Source organism: Camelus dromedarius, chromosome 30, assembly GCF_036321535.1.
Source record: "Camelus dromedarius isolate mCamDro1 chromosome 30, mCamDro1.pat, whole genome shotgun sequence".
Lineage (NCBI taxonomy): Eukaryota > Metazoa > Chordata > Mammalia > Artiodactyla > Camelidae > Camelus > Camelus dromedarius.
The window spans coordinates 11,894,716-11,921,082 of record NC_087465.1 but is presented as its reverse complement, the minus strand read 5'-3'; the positions used below and the strand labels follow the sequence as shown (position 1 = coordinate 11,921,082).

The following is a 26,367-nucleotide window of genomic DNA, read 5'->3' as shown; positions in this document are numbered from 1 at the left end:
TTATTTCTGTGAATACGAGATCCGTGTGTAGGTCTAATGCTTACTGTTATTTGATAGGCAAGATCACATCACTGGATACAAGCACCATGCGGGCAGCCATGAAGCCAGGCTGGGAGGACCTGGTGAGGAGGTGCATTCAGAAGTTCCATGCACAGCACGAAGGGGAGTCTGTGTCTTACGCTAAGAGGCATCATCATGAAGGTAACAAACTCTAAATGATATTTTTCTTGAAGTTGATTTTGCTAAATTGCGGCTTTTTGGGAGTGCTTTCCCCAAAACCGTGATTCCTGACGTCCCCCTCCGGGGACTCGGATCTGGTGACCCTTTGCATTCATGTGTACTTGCATCGTCTTGCCCAGGACTGTTGCCATCTGAAGGAAAATTTAGTAGGAGAACCTGTAGGGCTAAGCATGTGGTGAAGGAAATCGAATTGGAGGTTATAATTTCACAAAGACAGACGAAAGGAAAGGGAAAGAGATGATTTATTTGACCCAAGCTCTCTGGATGTGTGAGACGGCAGACTCAGGTACCCTCTAATAGCAAAAGAAGTACCATCTGAATCATAAAGTAAGAACGAAATGAAATTTGCAAGAGCAAGTGAATTCCTGATGGAGCTGGTGGTGGGATCCCACACCCTCCTTCCAGGGGATGACCACAGAAGACTTCCCAGATGTTTCTAGATGAAGTGACTTGTCTGAGGTCACACAGTAAATGAATAGGACACCTGGAACTCAACCCAAGACTTCAGAGTCGTATTTCAGTACTAATAGCAGCCCTCACTGCACCTGATCTTTGCCTGGAATTGTCCCTCTTTACGTGAGCCCGGTGGTCCCCACTGCCCACCGATGAAGTAGGCGTCTGACTCTCGTGGGCGCTGCAGCCAGTGAGATGACGGCCTCAGGAGCCTTCGATTAGAAAGTGTCCACACCACGTGGGGATGAGAGGCCTGTCCTGGCAGCCACGCCGCTGTGCTGTCCCCATGGTCCTGTCTACGGCATCACTTCTTCTCCAGTGCATTCTGATTTTTTGTTAAATTGGCAAGAACCACAAAAAAATTCCTTGGTGCTTACTAAATACTGCGTGGGGAAGAGAGTCACTTTTTCCTCTGTCTTCTGACTCTTCTCCCGGGCCCGGCAGGGGGCACGTGGTTATGGGGCGTGGATTCCACAGGCGTGGCCAGAGGGACAGGGACTGTGTGCCTCGTAGCTCAGTATGGCAAATTGTCTGCATTTTTGCAGAAAAAAATTGTAACTCATTGAAAATAGAGTTGTCATTGGTCATCTTCCTTAATGTGCACCAATGATTTTAGACTTTACTGATAATGTTTGTATGTTTAAACTTAATGCTTTTAGGATTGCTTATTGAGAAGTATGGATGATAGTAAATGACCTCTCTCCCCATTCCCTTATTTTCTTCCTCTTCTTCATCCTTTTCATTTTTTTCATTATTTCTTAGAAGTAAGCACATAATCCAACAATTTGTGTCTTCTTTAAGTGGGAAGGAATAAAAGGAAATAAAGATGCTATGTTTGACAGAAATCAATAATCAGCCTGCCATTTCACTAGATCTAGTTTAAAATAAAAAGATTAACGAAGAATGAGAAATCCCCATGAGGAAACGTCTACTCCTTGGGCCCTGAGTAGCAATGCCTCAGATTTAATTCCATGGCTTCCTGATTCCTTACAAAAGGGTTTACACAGTTGTACCAGGCACTGTGCTAGGTTTAAACAGATGGGGCCCACAGAAAGGAAACCCCATAACGTATGAAATACATTTCTTCCAAATGTATTCAACGTAAACGGGTAATCGTTTACCTTGAATAAAAATCTTAACAGAAGGCTTTGTTTATACGGAGGAGCTTCCTAATGTGTCAGGTGCATGCTTACACATACCTGCTTAGGAGAGATGTTTGATGTAGACCAGATGGAATGGAAAATCTTAAGGGATCACAGCCAAGGTCAGGTAAAATTCTGAAATTATAAGCCATCAGAAATAGAAAATTTGTGTTTATGCTACCTTTTAGGAGCATAGTGTGCAAAGCAAGATGCACATATGTACAGTAATTCATTTCTAGCTCTGCCTCTTCCGAGTCACTTCATGCAACAGTTGGTGCAGAAGGTAATGCCTAAATACCGCGTGTACCTGAGTACCTGAAACTGCAGAGGGGCTTCCATCGGGGAAATTGCTCAGAGTGAAATATTGCCAAGAAATCAGAATCCACGTTGTAGGTCAGCAACTCTGTCTTTCTCTCTCTCTCACTTTTTTCTCTCTCTCTTTCTTACTTGTGGCAATTTTGTAGAATGATGAATGTGCGTGGTCACTTTGCGACCAACTATTCAACCCACAAAATTTATTCTGGGGATTTTGTGGTAAAACGTGGTAGTCTTCTTAAAATGGTTTAGGAGGTAACTAAACCATATGGCTACTTTTTTTCTGAACCAAAATGTTCTTTTTTAAAATGCAATATTTGACAATTTTAAAAGTTTTTTTTTTTAAAGAGAGGCCTGAAATTTTAAGAGAAATTGTTTTAACCTAGTTGATTTCTTATACTTTATGCTGTAGTCTTGAAAATGGAAACACCGGATTCTTTATCCAGATGTTAAACCAATTTCATATCACCAAGATCTGTACTTTCATTATTTCAGTTTTCTATGTAGCTTTTTTTCTCTGAAAAGATTCTTCTGATTGTTTTTATCTTTTACTTCCTGTTGTTCTAACCACAGAAATTTCTTATACACTGAGAAACAGGAATGGGGAATAGTAGTGTGGAATGATGGATTGAACAGTATGTAACTTCAAGATGAATATTTGAAGGATATATTCAATGTCAGCTAAGTTTTCCTGTAATACTTATATTAGTTTAAAGAGAAATTAAAGGCACCTTGTACACTTTAGAGGTATCATTGTATTGTTTTCTCACATTTTAAACAAAGCATTGTAAAGCTCATTTTGAGCTAATAAATTGGTTACACTGTTTTGCCATGATACTGAAGATTTTTAAAAGATCATAATTTTTGAGGGTCCAAGCTTCAGTTGGGGAAGAAACTCAATATATTGAATTTATTGGTATTTTGAGTCAAAGATAAATGTGCTTTTAAAAATTTATAGTGTTCTAATATCGTGAAATACTACTTACAACTTGGTTTAACTTGCTGGTAGGGAAATACTAAACTTAATGATGTTTTTTACTGTTATTATGTCTTGTCCTCCCCTGCCCCGATTTTGTTTCTAAACATGCGTTGTCTCCTTGCCTGCAGTGCTGAGACAAGGGCTGGCATTCAGTCAGATCTACCGTTTCTCCTTGTCCGACGGCACTCTTGTGGCCGCGCAGACGAAGAGCAAGCTCATCCGCTGCCAGACGACTAACGAGCCTCAGCTCGTGATATCATTACACATGCTGCACAGGTAGGCGGTCCTCCTTCTGGGAAGCCATCTCCCCTGCCCAGGTTAGGAGGGAAGGTTATGAAAGCAACAAGTCATCCTACAGCTTTTCAGTTTGGCTAGACATTTCTGTTGACCAACCCCAGGCATGTAAAAATGTAAAATTAAATTAAAATGTAATTGTCATTAACTGTTGGCTAAAAGACGGCTCATGATACTGACATTCAAAGTTGGGGCTACACTTTGAATTTTAGCCTTAATACTAATGAATTTTAAAACCCAGCTAGAAGAACACAGGCTAGCACTTTGCTCTGACATGACTGCCTGTTATATCAGAGAAGGAAAATGGATCACTTCTCAGATGTGGCACATGCAGGGCAGGGATATTAGCCACTAGAATGATTTCTGCTACTTCGTGTTTAAATCTAAAACTTTCAAATATATATATACTTAGAAGGAGTATTTGAGGTTGTTATTCTCAGGTTTAAATCAACTTTTTGACATTAGACTTTAAATTGAAGGTTAATTAACATTTCCATAAAAAAATAAAAGTAAGGAAAATTGAATGTTTGACTTTAAAGTAAATGTCTAATCTATAATGAAAAAGAATATGAAAACGAATATATGTATGCATATGTATGACTGAAACATTATGCTGTACAGCAGAAATTGACACATTGTAAACTGACTATATACTTCAATAAAAAAAGAAAAAATAATAAAAATTTTTGAAAATTAAAAAAGTAAATTTCATAAACCATATTGTTTTAGAGCACAAATTTAGGGAAATGATTATGTTTCAATTTATATAAATATTTATGTGTGTCTACATGAAACTTTATGAGGTACTATCCAAAGATATATGAAGTTGCTCTGGTTAAAGAGTCACCTTTTATTACATTTCTCAATTATTGACTTTCTTATTTAGGAATTAAAAAGTCAAGCATCCCTATATGCCAACTATTAATAAATCTGACCTCAAACTGAAACAATTTGAAAGTGATTACAGACAGATGTGCCAGATTTCACCCCCTCTAACTGAAAGCTGACGTCTGACAATTTGTGAAGCCTGTTTTGTTTGGATTTGTGAACACATTTGGTAACTCACAAGTGACTGCCAGGCTGTAAATTAAAGCTCACAGGGCCTGGAAAATCATCCAGCTCAGAAAAGCTGCTTTTAGTCATGTGTGCGGGAGTGGAGAGCAGGATGACAGACCGAGGGCAGCCCGAGCATCCCTCCCATGTTGTCTGACTTAGATTAGAGGCCCTTGCATCACCTTTCAGGGGGACCCGGGTGGGGCGATCTGTTAGACAGGTTATCTAACTCTAAACAGTTTTGGTAACTTTATTGGCTGTAAATCTTGCAGAGTTTCAAATAGTTAGGGGCAAGTTTTTTCTGTCTAATTTTCCTGTTTGTCTTGAGCCAAGCGGACACATCAGCGCTCCAGGCTCACAGGTGTGTCTTTTGTCAGGAACTGTCATCTCCGGCAAATAACTGAAGACAGCTATACTTGTTTGGGTTGTTTTCTTTAAGATGGTACAAGTTCTCATGATAACCGTTTAATGAGAAAGATGTATTATGTAATTGGAACCTTTCTAACGTCTTGTCTAGCAGCTACGATCTCAATATGGTAGTAGTCAAATTTAAACACAGCCCCGTCTGTAAAACTACAAACATCTTAATGAGTTGACTGAAAAACACCCCTCTTGGTCCAAAACGATGCATGTTCAGTCTTGTCCATCACTGCAGATTGCTTCATCAGAGTGTTATCTTTCCTTTACATGTAGTCTCTTCTTTTAATGAGGCGATCTCATTTGTTAAAGTTAATAACAACTTGCTAAGCATTCTTCCTTTTATCTTGTGTTTCTTTCCTCATCCTACAGAGAGCAGAACGTGTGTGTGATGAATCCGGATCTGACTGGACAAGCGATGGGGAAGCCATTGAATCCAATTAGCTCTAGCAGCCCTGCCCATCAGGCCCTGTGCAGTGGGAACCCAGGTCAGGACATGAGCCTAGGTAGCAATATGAATTTCCCCATAAATGGCCCAAAGGAACAGATGGGCATGCCCATGGGCAGGTTTGGTGGTTCTGGGGGAATGAACCACGTGTCGAGCATGCAGGCAACCACTCCTCAGGGTAGTAACTATGCACTAAAAATGAACAGCCCCTCACAGAGCAGCCCTGGCATGAATCCAGGGCAGCCCAACTCCATGCTCTCACCAAGGCATCGCATGAGCCCTGGAGTGGCTGGGAGCCCTCGAGTCCCCCCCAGTCAGTTTTCCCCCGCGGGAAGCTTGCATTCCCCCGTAGGAGTTTGCAGCAGCACAGGAAACAGCCATAGCTACACCAACAGCTCCCTCAACGCGCTCCAGGCCCTCAGCGAGGGGCACGGGGTCTCCCTGGGGTCGTCGTTGGCTTCGCCGGACCTAAAAATGGGCAATTTGCAAAACTCCCCGGTTCATATGAATCCTCCCCCACTCAGCAAGATGGGAAGTTTAGACTCCAAAGACTGTTTTGGACTTTACGGGGAGCCATCGGAAGGTGCAGCCGGACAGGCCGAGAGCAGCTGCCACCCCGGGGAGCAGAAGGAAGCAAGCGAGCCCAGCCTGGCCCCGGCCATAAGCAGCGAGAGGCCCGACAGCCAGAGCAGGCTGCACGACGGCAAGGGACAGACCAAGCTCCTGCAGCTGTTGACCACCAAATCGGACCAGATGGAGCCCTCACCCTTGTCCAGCTCCTTGTCAGATGCAAACAAGGACTCCGCACGCAGCTTGCCTGGTTCTGGGTCGACGCACGGAACCTCGCTCAAGGAGAAGCATAAGATTTTGCACAGACTCTTGCAGGACAGCAGTTCCCCCGTGGACCTGGCCAAGTTAACAGCAGAGGCCACGGGCAAAGAGCTGAACCAGGAGGCCACCAGCACGGCTCCTGGTTCTGAGGTGACTACTAAACAGGAGCCAGTGAGCCCCAAGAAGAAAGAGAATGCACTACTTCGCTATTTGCTCGATAAAGATGATACTAAAGATATTGGTTTACCAGAAATAACCCCCAAACTTGAGCGACTGGACAGTAAGACAGACCCTGCCAGTAACACAAAATTAATAGCTATGAAAACTGAGAAGGAGGAGATGAGCTTTGAGCCGAGTGAGCAGGTAAGTTTGGTCATGGGTCCTGCCCAGTGTACTAATCCGTGTCCATCAGGGATTTTCTCCACAGGGGCATTCTGAGGCCTCAGGTGACTTGATAAAAATAAGCCTTCTCTCTCGTTCTTGGTTTGAAAGAGAGTTGATTCCCAGTGGAGCTGCATGTTCCAAATGTCCAGTGAAGAGGGACACGGTTCTAGAGCTGGGGACGCTAACTTTTATTCTGTAAAGGGCCAAAGGGTAATATTTTAGGCCTTACAGGCCACATGGCCTCTGCCATAGATGGTCAGTTCTGTCACTGCAGCGTGAAAACAGCCCTAGACATTGCAGAAGCAAACGAGTGTGCTCTGTCCCTATCAGATTTATCCACAGGCACTGATATTTGAATTTGATAACAATTTTCATGTGTCACAAAATACCCTTCTTTTGATTTTTATTTTCAACTATTAAAAAATGTAAATCCATTCTTAGCTCGTGGGCCATGCAGAAACAGGTGGTGGGCAGGACTTAGCTGGCAGGCCAGCTGTGGCTTACTGACCCATTATTAGAAGTTACCTAAATTGGAGATAATCACTTCCTTGAAACTGGGCTTTGTCGGGAGAGACTTAATTAAATTATTTCTTATTCACCTTCCTTTCTTTTTAAGATCAGTCTGTCTGACTGGTTTTCAAACCGAATGAAGATCACTCTGTCTTTATTCACAACCAAAACTTCTGATTAATGCTAAAGAATTTTGTAGACCATCAGTATAAAAAGTATCTAAGGAGAAATGGATAGTAGGAAAGGTGAGGTCAAGTTGGTATATCTGAGCCATCACATATAAACACAGAACTGAAATAACAGGTCACATTATGTTCTCATCTGAAAAATTAATTTCTTGAAAAAATCCAAGGTTATTAAAATAATACTCAGAATCATTCTAGATGATACTCTATAAGGAATTAGTGACATCACAGAGAAATGCAAACCGTTTAATATTTTTCTTTCTTTAAAAAAAATGTTATTAGGGGAGGGTATAGCTCAGTGGTAGAGTACATGGTTAGCATGCCCAAGGTCCTGGGTTCAATTCCCAGTACCTCCTCTTTAAAAAAAAAAAAAGATTGAGTTATTGCTGACAGTAATGGCTTGGCACAAGGCAGTTCCTGGTAAATTGACAGCCAGCCAGGTTAACGATCCAGGGCTCCATCAACTCCACAGCCCCCGAGTGCTGCCTTATGAAGTGAAGGCACAGCATGGCCCTTTCTGCTTAAAATGGTTCGCTGACTTGTCCTCGGCTCTTCTATTGCAAGTGAGCATTTTAGCTGTGGCTGTCTTCAGGGACATAGTATGGATGGGAGAGGGGAGAGCAGCACCACTTAGGGTAACCTTGGACCTCCTAGGCAGAGGCCGCTGGGGCGGCCCCAGGATGGAGAGCACTGATGGGGGCAAGGCCGGGTGTGCTCTGCGGCCGGGCTCCTTCCAGGTCCTGGGCATGCAGCTTCCTGTCTTTCTTTCACTTTGCGATCTGGACAGCTTGCTTCCACTCCTGTGAGGCAGATAGGAGGCTTCAGGCCTTTGTGCCCGAACACAGTGTAGTTATGTAAACATCTTTGATGCTTAATCCTTAAACATAGATGTGAGTGTGGAATTCCGTGTGACTGCTATCCTGTAATGCTGTAAGATCACTGGATGGAGGAAGCTGGGAGCTCAGCAGACAGTTAATAACAATATCTTGGGTAGGATGTAGTGTAAAACCATATTGACAGCTGTGGATGGTGTCACCTTTTGAGGTTTAGTAGATTGAAATACCCAGAGCTAGTGGCAGTTCCAAGTGACACTGTCACTCAGGTCTCCTGACACATGCTGGAGGGCGAGATGGTGACTCATGAGGTCCACCTTAGCTTGGCAGCTGCGTGGCTGGCCCCTCCCTCCATAAACAGAATGTGCTATCCCAGGCCTGAGGCCCTCGGGACTTACAGGGTCAGGGAAAGGGGCTGCTGTTTGGCATTTCCATATTTAAATGTATGATTATACTAATTTCATACAAGAAACTGACAAAAAAGAAGTTTGGGGGTTTTTCTTTTTCTTTTTAAAGTCCTTGAGCCACTTGCAGTTTCTAATTGGTGTTTAAAAGAAACATTTTTCTAGTCTAAATTACCTCACCTTGGGAACACAAAGCCTAGAGTGTGATCAGCACAGATCTGTTACTTAAGGGGGGGAAACCATCTCTCTCTCTCTCTCTCTCTCTCTCTCTCTCCCTCTCTCTCTCCCTCTCTCTCCCTCTCTCTCCCTCTCTCTCCCTCTCTCTCCCTCTCTCTCCCTCTCTCTCCCTCTCTCTCCCTCTCTCTCCCTCTCTCTCCCCCCCCCCTCTCCCTCTCTCTCTCTCTCTCACACACACACACAAACAAACACAGTTTTTTCTTAATGAAACCCAGTCCCTGGTTTTACCCTCCATCCATTCCCATTTAAAACTCCACCAAAAAAATAACTGCTGCAGAGCAATTTTAACATCGAAAACATTGCAACTTGAAGGGTTACCACAGGAAGCATGTTACCTAAATTTAGATCAAAGAATGTTACTTAAAGAAAAAAGCAGGGATTCTTTGACCTCCAAGTACAGATTGATTGGATCTCCTACCAACCCCCGTACTTGTTTACTGAAGACTTTCCTTTTGTTTCTTTTCAAGGGAACACATGTTTAGTCAGATAAACTTTTAACGACCCTGAATTGCAGAGTCTTGTTACTTTGATTCAGAGAAGAGCCACTAACGAGTGTGTGTTTGACCTATCACTGACTTATTAAGGGCAGGAAGTAATTCAATGGCGCTGTTATACTTAAAATAGCATTCTTCACTGGGTAGAGTATTTGAACAGCATTTGTTTCTGCAGTGTTTCACAACCAGCAGGAAAGAAGGGCAGAAAAATGTCGTGTGTTTACCAACCTGTAAGTTATGTATTTATACAATGGAGTATGTGTAAATGATGCTAACTAAAATGATACTCTTATGTTCTTTTCTTAATACTACTGAGCCACTTATGGTGAGTGTTTAGAAGTAGTCTAAAAAGAATTCCTTGTTATTTGGCTCCATTAGAAAAGCAAGCCATATTTTAAACTGGTAGTGTCCTGAGATTTTTCCCTCCGAAAGAGGTAGAATTGTTACCATTTTTTAAAACAATTTTATGTTAGGCAGATGTGGTAAAATCATACTTTCTTTTAAAATTTTGAAACGCTGTTTTGTAATTTATTAGAATACGTGCATATGTTCTTTATATTTCCTTCAGAGAACAAACTGATTTGACACATGAAAAATTCATAAAACCAGAAAAATGAAAAATTACAGAAATCAAGTTCAATTTGCATTTTGTAGAACTTTTACAAAAATCTTTCTGACTCATTTTCTGCCTGAAATAGTTTAAACCAACTATTCAAATTGATGTGGCTAATTTGAGCATTCGAATAGATGCCTAAGCAAAACTTTGAAGTATCTTGGCAAAGCATTTGAAAGGAAGGCATTAATCTTTTTGTCTTGTGAAGAAGTCATGCCTAACAAAGTGGATAGGAACTCGAAGAACTTGTGATGAGAATTAAAGCTTACAAAAATTTAGGGGTAGAATGTTTGGTCAGAAACTTAGTGTGATCAAATCCAGCTCTTTCAGAACTTACATGAACTGCAGAAGAAAATACCATAGTCGTCAAATTTTATTGCTAGACAACCAAAGGCATATAGATACTCTCCTTGAAGAACATTTAAGGTAAAATTTAAGACCACTGGATAAGTTTACATGTGTACTGCAAAAATGGACCAGAAATGAACACAAGCAAAGCCATATTATCTCTAGTGGGGAAGTGCATTATCTCATAATGCCTTTTTCTGAAAAACTGAATGAATTCAAATAGCGTTCATAGTTAATGGGTCTCCAAAAAACCAATTCCGTCTGAATATAGTATACCAAGAAGTTCCTGTATGGCTTTCTTCAGATAAGTAAGTGTTTAGTTATCTGTCAAAGCTAGACTGATCCACAGTTGAATTCGGTCAACTCTTAAAATGATAAAGGTTAAAATTTGAAAGTCAGTTTTAATACATGCTTTTGAAAAATAAAAATCAACCAAGGAAAATCATGGATTTTTTATGATCTAATTATTTGAAATAAAGAAGCAATAAATTGATTTAAACCATCTAAATATATTTTAATGTATATTTGTATATACAGAGTAACTTTATTTTAAATTTCTTATTATTAAATGCGAGAGTAGATCACAAAGTGAGACTCGTGAATCCTATCAATAGATCTCTTTGAAACTATCATAGTTGTTTTTCAAGTTTTTCAATGTTTTTCAAACCATTCAAGATGGTTTAAAGTATAATTTAATTCGTGTGAAAAGAGTGAAAGAAGGAGAGATGGGAGTCTAGACCAGACTGTTAATCTGTATTGTAAAAGCTTTCTTTACACACGTCTGGGATTGGGAGTAAATATAAGAGCCTCCACTGAAGGAAATAATATGCTTTATTATTGCTTATGTGAACCTATTTATTTATTTTGGATTCAAGGCGTTCTGCAAAGCCTTCTTAAGAAACAGCTTATTACAGCGCACCCTTCTCACCCCTCCACACACAATGAATTTCAAGGTCCATGTTTCAAAATACTCTACCTGAGACAGTGTTAGTTCTAGGGAAGCTGGTTTCCTAGGACAGTGATAAACTTCACAGTTTATTAGAACCTCTTTCTTACCTCTGTAGCTGTTTTCATGACACAACTATAAGGATATTTATCAAATGTGTATGAAACTTTTTTTCTGAGAAACTATTGGAATTTCTATGACAAACTGAGTTGATTCTGGGAAGTTTTTTTAAATTACAGGTTAACATGGTTAAAGGAACTCATTGGGTTGACTGAGTGTCCATTTCTGTGTCCCAGGCCCTGTCCTTGGAGGGCAGTAAATGTTGGCACTGCTGTTTGCACCATACGTATTCAGCAAAACATGGTAACAGCAGATTTGCAGTGTGACTTTACGCATACATTTAACTTGCACAGAATCGTCCATACACATTCAGAAAGTGAAGAGGTGGATACTAAATGGCTCAGTAGTGTGAGCAGTCTTGCCCACTGTTGACCCCAGCGCGCTCGGGCCCTAGCGGAGTGATCATGCAGTGAGGACGAGATGGGACTGGGTTTTGGTTCCCATGAAGCTCCAGCAGTGCAAGGCTGCAGCTCAGGTTTTTAAGTGCAGCGTGACCCCCATGTAAACTTCATCATTTTGGACTCAGCCAAAGAAGCAGGGATGTGCTTCCATCCTGGAGGGAAAGCTGGCTGTGTTGCCCTTGGAGGGGACATTTAGGAAGGCTCCCTCCTGAGCTGTTCTCAGGATCATTTTGTCTGTCTCTGTCTATGTTTTAGGGTGCTAACTGGAACCTAACCCTTGTCTAAGATGTCTCTCTCCCAAATTTGATCCCTCCCTCTTTTGTCAGAAACGGGTAGCTAAATTAACTAGAAAATGGTCTTGTAGTTGCTCCTAACAATGTGATAGGAATTCCCTGGAAAATGGCTCTCCAAGTTCTTGCTAAGTTAGTTGACTATGAGTAGAATCAGATAAAATATCACTTCATTTTATCCTTTCTAACTTGAGAAATACGTCCAGTCAAAAGACTTCCTGTGTAGATATTACATTTGCGATAAATTGCAAAAACCTTAGTAAATCCAGCTCCTTGGGTGTAGGATAAAACTGTGAGCCATTCTGCTTTAAGTATACCTCCCACCAGACGTAAATGATTTCATGTGAATTGCCAGTGTAGACAAAAGTGTCAGTCATGGTCAAGGATTCAAAGTCCATCCAGTGACTTTGGGGAAATTGCCTAACTTGTGTTTTTCCACCTACACATCAAGAGAATTGTTCTTACCGCTCTCTTCACCGGAAAGTATTCCTGGCATTTAACTTAGCCATTTTCTTGTGTGGTTGCTGCGCTGTCTGATTTTTAAGTACTTGGCACATAGGTAGGTTCTACTTAAAAGAACATAAATTCAGTTGAGCTCTTTGGAAGAAAAGCGCTGCGTATGAAATGGTGATAACGTACCTTGTTTTAATGTTGGTAATTGAAATAAAAATTATTTTAATACCGGGAAAAGCCGTAAGAAACATTTTTATGGCTTCTGTAAAGTCATATTAGTAGTAGATGCTGTGTTTGGGGACAACTTGTTATGCTGCTTCTCTTCGCTTGTCACCTAAACTGGGGAGTGACTGAGAAAGCCAGTGTCATTCGAAACTGAAAGTGTAAGCAGGAAAAAACACTCAAATGGAAAAGGCAGTGCCGAGCTATTCAGGGTTACTTCAGGCTCACCATGCGTTTTTACCCCTTGCTCTTAAAAAACAAAAACAAAAAACAAAGTTCTTTCTAAAAGGAAATGACCATTTACTAAATACTGATTTAGTATAAATTTGGGTCATATTTTCTGCTGGTTTTTTGTTGTTATTTATTCGGGAAAGTTAGCTACAAAACCTGGACCTGGGCTGTAAGTCATAGTACCCTTATGGCTAATTAGAAATACACATACTCGTGAATAATTGAATTATTAGCAGAAAATAAAGGGGTATTTATAAATTGCCAGTGAGTCACAGTGCTGGGGGAGGGCTTCCTCTCTAAATCAGTCTTCTCTGTTTTTACAGATGAGGAAATTGAGGACCAAGAGCTAGTTATTTGTCCTTTGTCTATTTAGTCTTTTTAAAAAATGATCAGTTAGGCCTGCATCCCCGTGGGTCTGCATCTTATTTGGCTCTGGTGCCTTACATCATACGGGGTAGGTCTGTAATTGCAAATGGGCCTGCTGCGCCCACTCTTTGCATAGGACTGGATAAACTCCTCTGTTTGTTAACTGCAGCCTGGCAGTGAGCTGGACAACTTGGAGGAGATTTTGGATGATTTGCAGAAGAGTCAATTACCACAGCTTTTCCCAGACACGAGGCCAGGTGCCCCCGCCAGATCAGTTGACAAGCAAGCCATCATCAATGACCTCATGCAACTCACAGCCGAGAACAGCCCGGTTACACCTGTCGGAGCCCAGAAAACAGCACTGCGAATTTCACAGAGCAGTGAGTATGAGATATCGGTGGTTATGGCAAGAAATTCCCATGTAATCACCATCAGAAACAGGGATTACTAAAATCTGACGCAAACAGCTTAGTCACTTCAAGGTTTTTATGGTCAAATAGCACCATCTACTGTCCTGGCCCTTCTAGGCAGTATGGAGAATGGATTCTAGGGAATGTGGCCCTCCTGCACACAGTCTGGTTGTTAATTTCATCAACATGAGTCAGACAGACCTGCATAGATAAGGTTCTTCAGATGATTGTCATGTTTCCCTTCATTTCAGTTACTGCCTGCACAAATGGAGTTTAAAATAGATTTTTGTGTGGCTAAATATGTGACTGAATACTTACAATACAGAAACTTAGAAAGTTATGCTGACTTTTTAGGAACTAAAAATATTCTTACCAAAATATTTAATCATTACACATGAAAGGGCTACACACACATCAAAAATAACTTGTCCTGCCCCTTAGGAATTCTCATACAGGTGTCAGTTTCACATGGAACTTTATCATAAAATGTTTCCTAAGTGCATTTTAAGTTTCATTAGTGTGATATAAAGCTGGAAGACCGTAGACTTTTATAAAATACATTTTTAATCGCTTCTTTTATTCCTTTTATTTTATATATTTGTGAGTTGAAGATGAAGTGTTTCTTCACTGTGGACACTTAGTTTACAAAACTGGATAGTTACTTAAAGTTGTCCACTACTTTTGAGTGGAAGAAAATAATGTTTCCTGTGCCAGGGACATAATTTGTAGAAAGACAGAGAACCTCTTTAGTGTTAAATTGGTGAACAGAATGATTTTCCCCTCTTAAAATACAGTTTGACCCAAAGCTTAGCATCTGTTCTCAAATCAGAAATGGCAACCATCAGCCAAGTCACAAAATATCTTCAGTTAATAGATCCTTTCTCATGATTCCTGATCATTCAGAAAAAAAGTAAAACAAAACAGTTTTTATTTGCTATCTGTCAAAACCTGCCTATTTCTTAGGGATTGGAGGGTTACTTATGGCCCATGAGAGATCACAAAGTCAGAAAGCTCAGAAGTGAGTAAGAAACACACTAGCCAGTTTATGCTCATTACGCAGAGGAGTTAATGGAAGGCTGCATGGGAACGCATGGTTTTTCCTCTGTCTGTACCTCCCGATTGTATTCAGACAAGTGAGCAGTAACCAGGTAACTAAACTGAGGAAGTCATGATTAAGCATGTACATAATTTTGTATTCCAAACCCTAATTCTTCTAAATATTTCATTTCTTTGATTGATCGTTAGGAGTAAATGTTCTGTTTCGTACTGTGCTCCTATAATTTAGAGAAAATAAAGTACTTGATATTATTTGATACATTAGCTCTATGAATTGTAATTAACAGTATCTTTGTACTTTTAAAACAATTGTTGTCAAATTACTGGTTGTCTGTGTGATAGTATTGTGCCCTGGTGTAGTACTTACACACTAGACATTCTTGTGAACCAACCCTAGGAATTATTTCAAATGTAAATGTGTCTGAAACTTAAAGAAGTTCTGTTGAGAAGATGAAACAGGGCCCTAAAGCTTTAATACTGACTTCAGGTACCAGAGTTCACACTTAAGGATTTTAAATTCCAATGAGAGTAGAAATGTTTAACCTAACTCTAGCCTTAGGAAAGTCCAGTTAAGAAAATGATATTCTCATGTCCAAACCACATGTATGTCTGCAGTTGGTGCTATATGTGGGAAATGTTTATGGCTTCACAGCTCTGACAAAGCAATATTCCAAAGTTCAAATAATATAACATATGGGAAAAAACATATTAGTCGTTTACTTAGCAAGTAGAATTGAATATTAGAAGTAAGTATTGGAGAAAAATATATGGTAAGTGATAGACATGTTCTCTTTTTTTTTCCTTTCTTGTTTTGCAAGGCTGTCAAGAATAAGAGACTGTCGATTAGATTGTGAGTCTGTATTTTGGTGCCACATGTGTTTTTCGTCTGTGAATTTGTCTTTTATGTAGGCAATTGGTCCCTGACTGCATAGCTTTATTAGATTACAAATGACATTTTCCCTAAACACTACTTCTGTTACTATTCTTTTCCATTATCCTATATTAACCTTCAATTTTCATTTGTTTTCTCCTTAGCTTTTAATAACCCACGACCAGGGCAACTGGGCAGGTTATTGCCAAACCAGAATTTACCACTTGACATCACATTGCAAAGCCCAACTGGTGCTGGACCTTTCCCACCAATCAGAAACAATAGTCCCTACTCAATGATACCTCAGCCAGGAATGATGGGTAATCAAGGGATGATAGGAAACCAAGGAAACTTAGGGAACAGTAGCACAGGTAAGGGCTCAAATGCACTGTTAACTTTATTGGTGGGTTATTTAACTGATGATGTATTTCATCCACATCAAACTAGTAGGATTCTTCAAGTGAATTTTTTAACGTTAGGAACTAACATTTGAATGTAAGAAAATTCTGCAGATTTTCACCGTGAGAGGCAGTGGAAAACATTCCAGTAAACTGACCATTTTGTTCTGTGCTTGTTATTTTTACAAGGTTTCTAATCATTAATCCTGTAGCGTAGATTTATTTCACGTCTATTTCAGTTACTATTCTAGACACTGTAGCAGTACGTGTAAGATAATTTGGTGGTCGCTAGCTTCTCGTGGTAATCTACTGATAACCCCCAAACTTCCTATTAATCCATAGTTTGTATTTAGCGAATTTCAGAATGAAAGTTTAAAATGCAGCCAACCTGTTATGCTCATCAGTGGTAATGATTCTCATTCTGAAAAATACTAATTAAAAATAAAGAACTTTAAATGGTAGTACGCCTGGCATAATAGTTACTAATCCAGGGGCTCCATTTTTGAAGATGTATGAATTTGCCTGTGATCTGGTTTGGACCTTGACCTGTAGTGACTTAAGGTGTCTGCCAAAAGTTGCATATTCCTAAGTGGTAGCCTCTGCCCTGGCAGCTGCCGTGTTCCCAGTCCTCCATCCACTGCAGGTTAGAAATCATTGCAGCAGCATTAGTTGCTATTACCACTGCATCCTGTACCCTGTAATATCTGTTTATCACAGACACAGCAGGATACTAAGTTTTTTAATGAACTTCTCACGGTTTACAGCTTTCTTCCTTTGTCAAAATGAGGTAATGGAGACAAAGATGTTGAAAGAAATAGGTGTTATAAAAAGAACTTACATTCATGGGTTTTAATTCTTGGTATTTTTTTTAGCTTAGTCTCTAATCCCTGTATGCACATTGCCATTTGGATAGTTAACTGAAACTGAGAGTTCAATTTAAGGGGAAAAGATGGGTTTTTTTTAACTTTATATTGTTGGTAAGCAATTCATGGGAAGTATGAACTATATTGTATTAAAATAGTTGATTCACTCAAATATTTTTATGTCATTTTTTAAAAGAAAAAAGTACTGTTTTTATATGATTAAAATATTAATTGTAAAATTTTATAAGAGAAAAGGAGCCAGTGATTTATTAAAGGTGGCCCCCTGTTGGCGGAATGCAAGAAGATCTGGGTCAGGTCGGAATCTAGGAATTTGGGGATGGACCTGTATTCAAATCTGGGCAGCCTGGAGATGACTGGCATCCAGGCTGTGAAGGTCGTACAGTGCCTGTGCTTTGTTGCAAAAAGAAAAAACCCGAAAGAGACTACCCTGGTTATAATTGCATTAATGTTTTTGAATTATGGATGATTTTCCCTTGTTCCTAGACTTCCTATAATTTTGTCATATTAATTAGGTAATAGATGTTTTTGAAAAATAAAATGCCTTTTCTCCCGTATCTTAGTATAGTTCAAATCTAGCCTTAAATGATTTTTTAAATATGTGTTAATATAATACTGTTCTAACTTGTTCAGTCTAATTAATTACCCTTCACTCTCAATCATCCTAATGTAGCGCATTCTCATTTTACCAACGAAAACCCACCCACAATACATGTTCTCTCCATTTCTTAAATAAACCCTGTTTTCAGTTATTTATCATAATTAAAATAAATGAAAGCAAGCCACGCATTTGAAAGTGGAACTTTCACACATCCATCATTGAACACTTCGACTCCCCTGGGGTTGTTCCCCTTTAGTATATCAGGGCTTAGCAATGTTTGGCCAGTGCCAGCCTCCCGGGGAGGGGCCCGACGAGAGAGAGCAAACATGTGATCTGCTCGGCAGTGCTGTGCTTTTCTCACTGGTCCATGTGGTCGAACAGCTGTTACTATCTCAAGTGTAGAAGGATTTTCACAAGTCTGCCACACCCCGCCCTAGATCCCTGCCATCAGGAATGCGGTGGTCCAGGTTCACCGAGGTGGTGGGAGCTCCCTGGCCTTGGCCATAAAGAACTGGAGTGGAGAGACCCTGTCGTTTCCCCTGCTTCCGAGGCTGCCTTGGTCAGCTTTGAAACTTAACCAATAGTTATGCTCTGAAAGGGATTTGCAGATTTAAAGGCTGGCCTAGGCTTCATGGGATATTCTCTGTGATTTGGGTTTATAATTAGAATATTGATTATCAGTTTTTACCTTGTTCCTCTTAGCCTCACCTCCCTTTTGGAAAGTAAAGTGTTGACGTGTATGTCAGCTAATGTGATTCACTTCCTGAGGAAGGAAGTTGGGGTTATCCACACGCCACAGCACCTGTTTCTAAGTACATATGGGAACAATTTTAACAGCTTTTCCGAACTGTAAAGAGTGGCAAGTCCATGCTGTGAAAAACTTCGTAGTAATTGCCAGTTCATATTTCTTAGCCAAGGGCCCACGTCTGTCCCGGGGAGGGCGTCTGCTGTCGGGCCGTGTGTTAAGAACAGTTGTTGTGTACAGAGTAAGAGCATCTGGCGTTCATACGTGCTGACTATGTTTCCAGTCTCTGCACCTCTCAATTCTCTGGCTTGCCTGCAGGCATGATTGGTAGTAATGCCGCCCGGCCCACTATGCCAGCTGGGGAATGGGCACCGCAGAGTTCTGGTGTGCGAGCCACCTGTGCTGCTACCACCAGTGCCATGAACCGGCCAACCCAAGGAGGTATGATTCGGAACCCAACAGCCAGCATCCCCATGAGACCCAACAGCCAGCCTGGCCAAAGACAGATGCTGCAGCCTCAGGTCATGAATATAGGTAAGGTAGTTCCTGTGCTCTGTGCTCTTCATCTTTATGCTTTCTTAGAGGAGAGGAGCAGCTCCCTAAGTTCTGTCCAGACATGCTCCTATTGGCAGTTTAGGTAATCGCCCGTGTCAAGCTGCCATAAGTAGGCTTTTGCTGGAACTCTGCGTAGGATCATAGAATCATAAAGTCGCAGGTTTTCCAGTTACATGAGGAACCCACTACCTTTGTGATGTTTTATTCTCATTAAATTCTCTAATTTCAACTTTTATGGGGAGTGAATTAGAGTGTAACACTGTGAATGTAGTATAGATGATATTTTAAAGAAGTATTACAGTGATACAGCAGTGATTTCTAAGTCTTCATGGTCTTCAGAATCATCTCAGGACATTAAGATACAGATTCCTGGGCCACGGCCCTAGACTATGAAACCAGCTCTCCCAGGTCCTCACTGAAGGTGCAGGGTCTTACAGAACATCTCACAAAATGTAAGGATCACTGGAATTCTATTTGGATACAGTTCACGTGTTATTAAAATTAATGGTCTGATACATTGTGTGATACCATCTGTACATAATACCCAGAATAGGCAGATCTGGAGGGAAAGAAAGTAGATTAGTGGTTTCCCTGGGTTGGGTTTCTGGAGAGGGTTCTGGGGAGTGACTCCTCATGGTCATGGGGTTTCTTTTTTGGAGGAATGAAAATGTCCTAAAATTGATCATTGTGATGATTGTACAACTTTGCAGATATACTAACACCCACTGAATCATACACTCTAAATGGGCTAATTATATGGTATGTGAATTGTATCTCAGTAAAACCATTATTAACAAAAAATTAATGGTATGTGCAACTCAGACTTGATCATTTTCTTAATCATTGACATATTAACCTTCCTCTTATCTTGTACATTAGCTTAATTCAGATAAGTTCATGTTTATGTACTTTTTCATATTCTTAAATAATAATAATGAGTCAGAGCTAAATCATTAACAGGAAGATGCCAGGATTGTTTTGACAAGATCATGCAGAATTCTACCCCCCAGCATCGGTTTTCTTTTCCAGTTTAATTGCTCAGCACATTTTGGTTTATTGTTTCTGAAAGATGACATTCATCTTGCCTTTCTACAGAGAATTTACTTGGAACTAATATGTGTTCCATAAACATAAATTCACATAATTTGAAGCTTGCATGAAAAATGCTAAAGATGGCCAGATTTCCATGCAAAAATAACCTGGGAAGTTTTAAAACTAATGATTCATTCATTTAAAAATCAGAATAATAAATCCCTTCTATCCAGAAACTTCATTTATCCTCATTCTTCATTGAAGGGCACCTGGCTTTTGAGCTCGAAATAAGGCTTTATGAGCTTCATTGTGTAGCTGAGTTTCTCTGATCTTTTAAATAAACTCAAAAACGCCGTTAACAACAACAACAAAGCCGTGAAGTCAATAGAAAATTACTGTTGAAATGTAAGCAGGTCTACAGATAATGACAATCAAATCGTTAAAGAGCTCATGTCATTAGCTTAAACATTAGCTTTAAATTCCTAACAAGAATTCCTAAGAAAGAGCACATCTGAGTTGCCTGGGCCTCCTTTCTGCTCCTCTACTCTGGTGGAAGGGTTAACTGCAGTGCAGTCCTTTAAGTTTTGAAGCAGGTAGTGTAGACCAGCACTTCTCAAAAGTATGTCCAGGACGCCATGCCCTCGGGGGTCTGCAAGGCCAAAACTATTTCTATAGTAATATTAAAATTATTTATCTTTTTCACTCTCATCCTCTCATGGACATACAGTAGAGTTCGCTAAAAAAAATCTTGTTTATGTTGCAAACAAACAAAGTCATTGGAAAAGAGATCAAATTTATAGTTATTAGAAGGGAAGTGGGGGGAGGAGGAATCAGAGGAAGGCAGTCAAAAGGTTCAGATTTCCAGTTATAAGATAAGCAATTTCTAGGGACCTAACATACAACGTGACTAATATGAACACTGCTGTATGTTACATATGAAAGTTAGTCTGAGAGTTCTCATCACAAGGAAAAAAAATTCTTTTTTTTCATTTGTGTCTGTTCACTAAACTTAATCATTTCATGATGTATGTAAGTCAAATCATGCTGAGCACCTTACACTTGCTGTGCAGTGCTACGTGTCAGTTCTATCTCAATAAAGCTGGAAGAAAAAACCTTGCTTATGCTAACATAGTGGATTTATTATGATGATTTTTAAATAAATTGATAATCATTTTCCAGTTTTAGTTTCTTTCCATTTCAGTAAATATCAGTAAGATATACAACATCCTTGAAAGCTTTAAGAACCTCCCAAGTACAAGAGGTTTGGACAGCTGGTCTAGATAGTCCCTGAAGTGAGTGATTAGTCTTAATATTTATTGCCCTTTTTTAAAAAACCAAAATTCTGTCATTAGCTTCACCTCATTATTATTGCTTCTTTTTCATTTTCTGTGAGCCAGATACTTCACTTTATATAATGTAGCTGAAACAGACACTTCCCTGATTACAAGTTGTAAGATGTGGGGGTTGTTCTATTCTCTCCTTTTAGGGTCATCTGAATTAGAGATGAACATGGGGGGACCTCAGTATAGCCAACAGCAGGCACCTCCAAACCAGACCGCTCCGTGGCCGGAAAGCATCCTGCCGATAGACCAGGCCCCGTTCGCCAGCCAGAACAGGTGAGTGCTGGGCACCCAGGAGGCCCAGAGCGAGTTCCTGAGTTCCGTGAATTGCCTCAGGCCAGGCCAGAAGTCCTCTCTCCCCTTTGAATAGTTGGTGCCTGATCAGTTGTCATCTATTCACATTTTATCATTAACTGAGCCGGCAGTGCAGGGGTGTGGGGGGAAATCCAAAAATCAGTGTGACTTAGGGCATGACTTTAAAGAAGTTACAATTTAGTCGGGAAATAAAATATGTAGACTGATAGCTGTAGTATGAGGGGTGCTATGTGCCTTAAGTGCTGTGAGAGAAATCAACCATACTTCAAGAGGTCATACAGTTGAGGTGACTGGGGAAAGCTTCAGAGCCTGGAAGAAAGGGTATCACTGCAGGAAGCAGAGACACAGGAAGCCAGTCCGTCTGGCAGAGCAGCGCCCTCAGAGCTGGAGGTTACAGAAGAGTTCAGGGTAACAGAGAACAGTCTGGTTTTATGTTATGTATATTCCACCACATTAAAAAAAAATAAAATAAAAGCCAGTATCAGAAGATTTGGCTGTAAGAGTAGGTTAGTAATAGATTTATAGAAGGTCCTAAATACCAAACTCTGAAGAATTCAGCCTTTTTTTCATTCAGACATTGAAGAAATTTTTTGAAAAAGAAAGCTGTATGTGATCAAGGTCGATTGAATATTTTTGGTGCTGATTATCAGTCTAATCATCTTTGGTCTCTTGTAGTTAATCTTTTCTAATTGCTCATGAAATATTTTTGTATTTGCTGTGCTGTAGTTTCCGTGCATCATGTCTGGGTGTGGGTTTATTTATACTGCTTGGTATTTGGTATATGTTGTGCCTTTTTTAATCTGTGGATTGGTGTTTTTCATCAGCTCTGGAAATTTTTAGCCTTTATCTACTGCCCCTCCTCCATTTTCTCTATTCTTTCTTTCTAAGATTCTGGTGAGATATGTTATACCATCACTTTCTACATTAGATTTTCAAAAATTCTACCCTCAAATTTTTTTTTTTTTTTTTTGGCAGGGGGAGGTAATTAAGTTTACTTATTTTTGGAGGAGGTGCCAGGGATTGAACCCAGAACCCCATGCATGCTAAGCATGTGCTCTACCGCTTGAGCTACACCCTCCCCCAGTTCCTTAATTCTTAATTTATGTATTTTCCATCTCCGTATCTCTCTGTACCACATTCAGGATAATTTATTCATATCTATATTTCAGTTCATTAATTGTCTCTTCAGCTGTGTTTAATCTGGTTATATTTTTCATGTCTAAAAGTTCTGTTTGCCTGGTCATCTTTCATAGTCTCTTATCATTGGCTTATTTTTGTGATTCCGTCTGTGTATCTTTAAACATAACATTCATCATTATTTTCTAAATTTCTTGAATCGGTAATTCCAATATATGGATTTCTTGTGGTTCTAAATCCAGTGATTGACTCTTACTCATGGTGGCCTGTTTCCCTGCGTATTTTGGTAATCTTTCATTGGGAGTGCCTAGCTGATCTTGAGACACATCAGAGTTGTGTTACATGCATAGTCCCATTGTTTTTTAGCAAAGCACTGGAAGCACAGACATCTCGGAGGTGACCTTGAGGGCTATGTGCTGCTTGGCTGGTTGGGTGGGCAAAGAGCCCTGAGGCAGGGGGCTAGTTAGGAGACTAAACAAGAGGCAGTGTGTGCACTTAAAGGATCAGGCAGTGTTTTCTGGAAGGTAAACAAATTAGAAGGCTTAAACTGGAGAAATGTAGCCTTGAGGCTCACATGTAGAGAGTTCGGGTTGGAGCCCCAGTGAGGACCTTACTGCAGACTGAACATTTTGTCCTTTTCAAGTTATTCTAGTCTAAAATTATAAAATACTTTTATCAAAGTTACAAATGATGAAAGCAGGGTTTCTGAAATTTCGTAAGGGTAGAATATTTCCAGAGCTTCTTGTTTAAAAAATACATATACACACAGGTTTTGTAGTGACTCCTCCTCCGGGCCGAAGTGCTGCTGCTTACTAGCTCAGCACGCTGGTGTGGTGGCCATCTTCCTTTCTGTATCTTAGGGGGCTAATAAGAGTCAGAGGATCAGTGAGGTTTTAAAGAAGCAAAACAGCAGAAGATGGATGTGAACCCAGCAATAGGCTGTGTGAGGAGAAGTTGGGTTATTTCACTGAAAGAAATGAAGGTTAGGGCAACTGCTTCATACCTGTTTTAGGGAGATAATGGCGGAAGGGTAATTGCCAGCTGTATTCCGTTCACTCGGGGAGAAACCAGTGTTTTCAAACCCCACTGTGTCTGTGACCATCTCCGAGGTCTCCTGGAAAGGCAGGTCTGGTCGAGCCCAGGGTTCCACGTGTCTCACAAGCCCCGGGGGAAGCCAGCACCGCCGCTCCTCCCGATACACTTTGCGTAGCAGCGAGGCCGTGGGAGAGTGGACGGAGGAACCGCAGTTGGTCAGTGTGGCTCTCGCTGGACCAGCGTGGCCTCCTCCACTGGGTGTGCTTGGAACAGAGCACCGCGTCAGTGACCGCTGCAGTCCTTTCTCAGGGGTGCTACTTTCTCAGGGTCCTTCCATCTCTTCAAGTCTAATTTCATGGTGTCAGTGAGTATTGTGCTTTTTCTAAATATGTTTATTTGATATGTTAAAAAAAAATCCATTTCCATGGAAACTCACTCATAATAAAAATGTAGTGCAGTAGTTGAATCCAGCACCTGATAGTTGTTTTTGGATGAAATGTCCAAGATTAGTTTTCAGGGAAAGCTAGGCCCAAAGTTCGGGTTTTCACTGTTGCCCAAGCAGAGGAGGGTGCTGTTAAAACAAAAATGTAAGAATTCCAGGGTACACACTGCATCCCATTACAGAGCTAGCTGGTGGGGTTTGCTGCGGGCACTTCTGTGACTCAGCACTGCCCCCCCCTTTCTCTTGCTGCTGCCATTACTGTCTGTTCTCTTTGTATGAGAACTCTGGGTGAAATAAAACATTTTCACTACTTTTAAAGTTATTTCAGTTCTTCCAGACATTAACTCCTCTTATTTTAAATAATTCACTTTGGAAGAAATTTATGACCAGCTTTATGGTAGTCTTACTGTCACAGAAATTCAAAAATGATGGATAACAAAGGTTCTAACCATGTCTCTCTTTTAAGATAAAAGAAAAGCAGTGCTTTTTCCTTAGTCCCCTTTATAAGTATCACCATTAACAGTTTATATTTTTACTACCTACGTATTTAGAAATAGGTTTCTTCAAGTTTTATGAACCCAGCATTAGTTTATATACCCATTTCAGAAAGGCAACAATTTAGCCCTAAAGATCTCTTAACATATTTGTGTACTTATTTATTTATAGCTGAATTTTCATTCCATTGTTTTTCCCCCTTACTCATCTAGTATGTAAGAGATGTTTAAAATACAGCCCCAAATTTATAGGTGATTTTTTTTTTATGATTTTTTGATTTATAAAAGCGAACAGTAGCTCCCTTCCTTGAAAGACTTCCTTTCACATTAAGTTCAAAATTTCTGAGTTAATCTGCTTTTCTCTTATTTGCAATGTGTCTAAAAGTATTTCTTTGGTTGACTATTTCTCATCACATAGTAGCTGCTACTTTTTTTGCAGAACTTTGAAAGTACACATGAAAAAAGCTGGGATCAGAAATACGGATTGGTATTTTTTCTCTAAGGCAAGCCTATCATGATGTCTCTGGGGGAAGTGACGTAACTCACGGTGTGCCCAGATTTATAATACCCAGCCACAACACAGTGTGTTTTTCTGAGTACAAGTTACGATAGCTATCTTGGCTAGGTCAGGGAACCTTTTATTTTCACCAACTGGAAACTTACTGAACCTACACAGTTCAAGAACTGGTCCAACAAAGAGATATAAGATGTCCTCACCAGGCACAGTCAGAGGTTGATGTTTTTAAATAAATGTCAACATCAAGACCATGTAGATGGTCCTAGAGCTGAGAGTTGGGGCGGTCAGGAGTGGCTGTGCAGGAGCTCCATCGACCCTTCTGGGAAGGGAGGATGGTAGCTGGAGACAAGAGTGGGAAGTGTGGGGTGAGAGGTCTTAGCCTCCTGGCGATGCACATGACATCTTCTGGGAAAAGACCAGTTGCCCAAGGTGGCTGGGACCCACAGGGAAGTCGTGGACATTACCCTGGGAGAGGTTAGGCTCTACCAAAGTGTGTGAGTCCTTGAATTCCACCACCACCCTGCCCCAGGGCCTTAGACATCGTCCTGGGACAGTGAAGCAAGAATTTTGAGTCAGCTCAGTAAAGTGTGCTTTGGGAAAAGGAACCTGACAGCGTCACATCAGGAGGACTGGAGAGAGACTAAGCATCTTGAGTCCCCGCTTGCACTGCAGGGGACCTTAACCACAGTAGGAATCTGGGTCACACAGTGTAATTTTTTTAATTAAAAAAAGGAAAAAAGCATGTAATAAAAACGGGTTATTTTACTATTATGTAGGAAATCATATACATGTGAATGAACATGTGCATTAGATTTTTTTTTTCCTTTAAGCACTTGGCTGTGTCTTTCCTGGAGTGAGGTTGTCTTACAAAGGTACAAGATGCTCTCCCCTCCCTTCCAACCCTGCCTCTCAGTCTGATGCACACCGGGCATCTGGGTTCAGGTGGAGCCCTCGCAGCCTTGCTGGAGTTAAAAGTCGATTTCCCGTTAGCCCACCATCAGCAGGGAGATCTGGGGTGGCAGTTGTGGTTGTGGAGGAAGACAGCTTATAAAGAAACAGAAGTTGAAAATTATGAAATAAAGCTAGAGAAAGAAAATATTTAATACCTCACTGAACTAGCATCTTTGGGGAGTGAGGTCCCAGGTCTAAGAGAGGTTGGTAAATGGACAGCTTCCATTCCTGGCTGGCTTGAACTAGTTGCCCATGAAATTTACCACATCTAAATGTTGGTCATTCCTCTTTGGGGAATTTCCTCCGCTCTTTGCTTCCGTGACTTGCAGGCCTGTGGTTTTTCTCCTCGTTGCCACTGTGTCTGCTCCTTCCTCCCAC

At 40.6% G+C, this 26,367-nt stretch overlaps 1 protein-coding gene across 16 annotated transcripts in view; it reads left to right on the top strand.

The window, feature by feature from the left end:
• The window catches only part of NCOA2 (nuclear receptor coactivator 2), a 227,297-nt gene that overhangs the window by 180,997 nt on the left and 19,933 nt on the right, over positions 1-26,367 (top strand). For 13 of the 16 annotated variants that reach the window (XM_031441494.2, XM_031441498.2, XM_031441496.2 and 10 more), the window contains 7 exons: positions 58-201; positions 3,258-3,405; positions 5,266-6,535; positions 13,379-13,589; positions 15,711-15,917; positions 18,490-18,705; positions 21,245-21,374. In XM_031441494.2, the coding sequence (XP_031297354.1) occupies positions 58-201; positions 3,258-3,405; positions 5,266-6,535; positions 13,379-13,589; positions 15,711-15,917; positions 18,490-18,705; positions 21,245-21,374 (2,326 nt within the window). The remainder of the gene's footprint in view (positions 1-57; positions 202-3,257; positions 3,406-5,265; positions 6,536-13,378; positions 13,590-15,710; positions 15,918-18,489; positions 18,706-21,244; positions 21,375-26,367) is intronic. The other 3 variants (XM_031441501.2, XM_031441499.2, XM_064480871.1) reach the window with 1 other exon arrangement.